The sequence below is a fragment of the Chelonus insularis genome, unplaced genomic scaffold (assembly GCF_013357705.1).
Source record: "Chelonus insularis isolate UGA/USDA-ARS -01 unplaced genomic scaffold, ASM1335770v1 contig_89_pilon, whole genome shotgun sequence".
Lineage (NCBI taxonomy): Eukaryota > Metazoa > Arthropoda > Insecta > Hymenoptera > Braconidae > Chelonus > Chelonus insularis.
Genome location: NW_023276777.1, coordinates 12079 through 18320, shown reverse-complemented (window position 1 = coordinate 18320; position 6242 = coordinate 12079). Strand labels below are relative to the sequence as shown.

The following is a 6242-nucleotide window of genomic DNA, read 5'->3' as shown; positions in this document are numbered from 1 at the left end:
GAAGTAATTAGTTTTTAGAACCTATCAAATTATTCTATTCAAACAATTTTTATTCATTGTTATCCAAAACTACGTGTTTATTTAAATAATCATTTTGATGTTGATGGATATTCGCCACATAATTGATCCCATGTTTCGTCGAATCGAATAAAAGGTTTTTTTATTAAGATTTTATTTAGCTCTTTCAATATATTAAATAATTTTCTTTTGAAAAAAAGCACAAAAAACCATTTAATAATCAAACTCTTAACATAATAACCAGGCTTTATTCAACAGGAAAATATTTTTCTTTCTACAAATAAGCGAAATGTATGTTTGTCTTCGACATTATTATTGTTCACGTTGATTATTTATCTATTTAATTCATTTTATAGCGTAAAGAAAAAATAGAAAAATTGGAGATATGGCGAACGGTATATAGGAAATATTGAACAGACGAAAAAAAAGAGAATTGCAGAGAGAATAGAATTGGTAGGATAGAATGGATGCGGGCGGGATGAGAAGCAACTGGAAAAATAGCGATGAGTCGAGACGAGTCTTTGCATTCATTTTGTGATATCGAACTCTCAGAGTAAAATACTTGTCGTTTTCTCATTCTGTCCCACGATAATTCGACTCTCGTTATTGGTTGAATTGGTTACGCTACTCTACAGCTTTCAATGTGTCAAGTCTACTATTCCAATCGTCCTTGAATTCTATATGAACCTAGAGGTCAATGTCATTTTAAAACTTGCTTCAAAATATAAGTGTGGAAAATCATTACCTTGTCAAATTGTCATGATTGAGTTAAGAATTTCATTTATACAATTCAATTTTCAATCGTTTCAGCAAATTGTCAATAAAAAAAAATGCAACGACATAGAAATATAAAACGATGTAAAACTACATTAAAACTCACGAATAAATGAGTTAAATGAGTGCAATAATATTCTGGATATTCCAACAGTTAACATTTATAAAATTATATCGGTCTATTGGTATTGGATAAAGGTATTGATCTGTAATAATTCAAGTGCAAATACGTATACAACTTTATTAGTCGAAGATTAAAGTGTAAATAGATGTACACGGAAAAAAAAGTGATGTAAAATCTACATGCGTAGGTGTAATTTTTATATCAAAAGTATAGTTAAAAAAAATGCAGTTAATTTTATTCTGGTTAAATGATGTTAAATCTACAATAGCATTTGCCGTAGAATTTACAATAATATTTTGCAGTATTTTTTACCACAGTTTTATGTTAGTTTGACATCAAATTTTTTACAAACATAACTATAGCATTTTACTAACCAGAAAAGATAATGAGTAATGTTTTGAATTATCATCAAATAATTGTAATTACGAGTCATTAAGAAAACTGAGGAAAACAGTTTACAACACTTTAACAATTTACTGGTCATGAATTTTATTTCAAAATAGAAAATTCCATTGACAATACAAATTTCATTACATGAAAATATTATAATGAATACCTAGTTGTAATCATCAATGAGCCATTTTTATTTATTAACAAACATTTTATTATATTTCCTAATGAAGAAATATTTACTAACTTGTTCTTAGTACAATTTTTGAAACTTTTCATTACTTTATACGCATGATAATGACTGTTAAACCCGAGTGTTGTATAATGATTGATACAGAAGTAAAATTTTCCATTAATTTGCAGAACGTTTACTATGATTCCAAATTCTGGTCCTTCCTGACTTAAGTCTACAACTATAATAGAATCTTTTTCAAATCTTTGACCCATAATTTCTATCCATTTTAGAGCTTTGACATTGGAATTAGTACCAAATACAGATTTTATATGATTATCAATGTTATAATTAGGTATAATTGGACCATTAATGTATTTTTGAATAATACAAGGATTATAATTTGTAAAACACATTTTTAATTGATGCCTTAAAGTCAAAGTTAATAATATATTTTTCATTGATCCGGATATATTTGCGGTAGATTTTAATTCATGATTTTTAGACTCAAATCTCATAGACCATAAATGCATTAGTGGTCCACATTTCAACATAATTGCAGGATAGTGAAGTTTTATATGAAATTTAAATTGTAGATGAGAAGCAAATTTTAAATACAAACTTAAAAACTCTTCAATCAATGTTTTAAACAATACAACATGACTTCTCAACACTCTAGGTGATGTTATTATATCAACTATTTGTCTTAATTTCAGATATAATTGCCAAACACAGTTATCCTCTTCTACAAATTCACCAACCATTAATCCAAAATAACGTACAAAAAAGAGCATTTCTGCAGCAGACATTTTAATTTGTATATGATCGGCTGATATAAATGGAGGCATATTTGAAAGTTCTAGTTTACCATAATTGAATGTATCGATTCTAGAATTTAGAGTGTCTAAAGAAAATCGATTCTCAACAAAAATTAAGTGATTTAAAACAATGACCATTGTATAATTTGCAGTGCCTTCCAACACATCGTGCATAATATCAACAGTCTGATTTATGCAAACATGGAAATCATCTATTTCATTAAAAATACATTTTTCTTTAATACCTGTCAGTGAATAATTGTTTATTTTTAGACTCTTTTCATATTTTTCTGGACTACGCAAAATCCTTACATTTTCAGTAGTTTGATTATTCATTTCAAGATAAGGAATTTCGCATATTCTACAGCAATAGTTTGCACTGAAGCATTCTACAAAACCGAATATTGAATGCAATCCCAAGTTGTCACCAATAATAGCTCCACATTCAAAATATATCTTAATATTTTCATTTTTAATAGATATTGTTATACCATTTTTTTTCAGATCATTTAATTCTTCAATTAATTTTGCAAATATTGCTCTATTGCCAAATTCTTTTCGGTCATTAGAATAGAATAAACAAACAAGAAAAATACTACTTAATCGTGAAGCATACTGCTTTGGAAGACATGGAATAGACATATATACAACACCTAATTTGTTGTTTCCTGCATGACTTCCTAAAGCATTACCGACCTCCAAATCATCGAAAAAAATAAAAAGTGGTAAAAAGAATTTAGTTCCATGATTTTTAGTCTTAGAACGCCAAAGATCACCTTGTATAAAATTAGATAAAATTTCTGGTTCATTTTTCAAATGCTCAACGTACTTTTTAGTTTTATCGTATAGTTCAGGTATACTAAAAATCGATTTTAATGTATTTTTTAAAGGAATATATTGTCCAAACACATCCTTTGGTTCTGAAACAATAATTCCATTGCGTTTAGATTCTACAATTCTTGAACCAATTTTATATTGAATAGGTAATACAAGAAATCCTTTGTCATAAAAATATTTTAATCTTCTATGCTCAGTTGAAAATATTTCAAAACAACTAATAGCAGAATTAAGTATACGTGGAATATCATTAATGACAACTTGTTCACATTTATTTATTAAATAATATTGAATTTGTTTTATTATATATGGAACGTAAAGTTTTCTAATAAATTTTGTCAATTCTTCAACGATGAACTGAACACAGTTTCGTGGTATCATTGAGTTGTTATACAATGATAACCAGAATTTACCCAAAAATGTTTCTAAATTAATAGAAAAATCATCAAATGTCATATTCATTTTGAATATGTAAAAATGAATGTGATAAATTATAATTTATAGTCTTTTAACATTTAATTTTTATATCTATTTAAATCACTTATAAGACGATTGACACATGTAAATGATGAAGTTTTTTTTGTAACTTCATAAATGTATTTTTCTAGAAATTCCCAAACGTGTTCACACTCTACTGAGTAAGTTGCATTCAATGCGTGTATGATTTTAAAACATGTGTCTATTGCTTTTAAGGGGGTAGGTAAAACATATCGCTGATCATTTATTACTACAAACGAACTTTCGATGTTATCTAATAGTCCAATGATGACTACAAAAGGCTGAAGAGTCAATTTATGCTGCTTGTAAATCCTAATTTTGCTTTCTATATATGGTTGTAGTTCATCAATAGTCTGTAGAAAAAAAAACAATAAAATTGAAACTGAAACTTGAATTGCAATGTTAAAAAAAATTACAACAGAGATTGTAATATTTTTTAATTCAAAAAATTCTGAAACACTTCGTTTTTGAAGGAGTTGAAATTCATAAAAATTTATTTACCTCTGCATGAAAAAGAAATGATTGCTTAATGTCAGTTATATTTGGTCTCCAATGTTTTCCTGATTTTTTAGATTTCTTGTTTATTGTACCCAATAGTAATGGAAGTAATTCAAGGGCAATAATCTCAATATTACCAAGATCTTTATAGAAAATATAGTCATGAAAATTACAATTAACGTTAATATTTAAGTCGTTAAGACAAATGAAGTTACCTGAATCGTTCGCCAATAATATATTATTAGTCTTGAGGTATTGCGATACTTGATAATCTTTTCGTTTCTTACTAATATTAATAATTTTTTTTGCAACCGATGGCCATTTTAGAATTAATTTATCAACTGCCTCTTTATGAATTTGTTTAAAATCTGATTCAAACTGTAACAGAAAATTTCATTTGCAAACCTTTGTATTTAATACATGCATCAATATATTATAATACTTTTATTCAGAGGAATTAACTATGAAATTTACCAATAAATAAGCAGATGGTGTCTTCAATACATTGAATGTATTAAAATACATATCAATTCGTTCTGTATGATAAGCCAATCTTTCTTTAAAACTTTCTTGCCATTTTAAAAGCACTTCACTAAATGGTTCTATATGATTTTTAAGCCATAATAATGAATCACTCAACGGTAAAATATCGTTTGTATTGCTTATTTCATCTATAATTTAAAAAAATAATCAATAGAGATATTAGAATAGTAAACAATTATTGAATGAATAAAATTAAAAAAAAGCTAATTTCATCATTTTTAAAAAACAAAAATATTGAATAGTGTAAGTTATTCGAATTTAAAAAATATTTACGTTGATCTATATTAGAATCAGAAGTAAGGATTTCTAATTCAAATAAAGTTCTTCTCAGATTGATATATTTATCATACAGAAGTCCTCTAGCACCAATAGGACCATTTGTGCCTTTTGTCCAGGGTGTATAATATAAGTCTTCTTCTTCATCAGGAAATAATTCTACTAGATCTTTTGTCAACTTTTTAAATCTCTCAGCTGTAATCCTAATTGAAAACAATTATAAAGAAAGTTAATTTTCAACTTCCCAAAACATAATTTAAAATATTCCATCAATAGCTACGTACTTGAATTTTTTACTGTTTTCTAATTCTGATTCAATGATTACACTAGTGAGTAACCGTCGGTTTATTGTGTTCTTAAGATTAAATTCTGCTAGAATAAGCCTTCCACGAAAACATTTTAATATAGGTTTAATTTCATTTTGAGAGTTTCCTAAATATTCATTGACACAGAAAAAAGTAAATAAATACATTTGAAAGGAAGAACTGGAAATCTTACTGGATGATGTTGAAGACAGAGGCATAATAGGAATTTTCGATGTTGGAAGATTTGAAGTTGGTGCAGTTTTTTTTTTTGGAATTGGAGAGATTGTTTTTTCATTAGAAATAGAATTGAGATTTGAAATAAAAACTTCATTAAGACCGCTGATAGTTGATTCAAGCAAAAGATTTGACTCTTCTAAACTATCATCATGATTTACATTATTATTGTTTTCAATTATATGAATACTTTCGTTATTAATAATAAAACACGATTTATTATATTTCGACATAAAATTGTTATATTCTTTTAAGAATTTATATCTTAATCCAATTTGTGGAATGAGTTCAACAATAAGGGCATCAGTTAAATTAGTAAAAACTTCTTTATCAACTATATTGACTGTAAAAGTAACAAAATTTGAGAATGAATATAAATTATATAGAGAATTGAGTTTAACCTAAAAAATTTTTTGAGTGAAACTATTAATTCCTCTGAACACTAATTATTATAAATAAATCAATTTTTCATATTTTAAATTTGAATAAAGAATACTATTGTTGAAATAGGTTTTTTTACTTACTGTTGAAATGATCAATTAAATTTTCTAGATTCCACTTTTTTAAAAGTTGTTTAACAAACTCATCCATTGTTACAAACTTAACACACAATTTATACACAAATATCACTTTAATGTTGACAATGGAACAGACAATTTTGATTTAATAACAATCTCATTTATGATCCATCACCTTCTCGGTTTTTACACAAAGATAATATTACACTATATTTTTATAATGTATTTTCACGAACA

General features: G+C 26.4%; 1 protein-coding gene across 1 annotated transcript; it reads right to left on the bottom strand.

The window, feature by feature from the left end:
• Positions 1–2296: 2296 nt before the first annotated feature.
• Positions 2297–5888, bottom strand: LOC118072215 (uncharacterized; the record flags this gene model as incomplete). Its single annotated transcript, XM_035091905.1, has 7 exons — positions 2297–3984; positions 4133–4272; positions 4345–4507; positions 4604–4800; positions 4946–5151; positions 5233–5380; positions 5447–5888. Coding segments are annotated over 7 exons (1632 nt in total), but the record flags the coding sequence as incomplete, so codon positions are not given.
• Between the last annotated feature and the right edge of the window lie 354 nt (positions 5889–6242).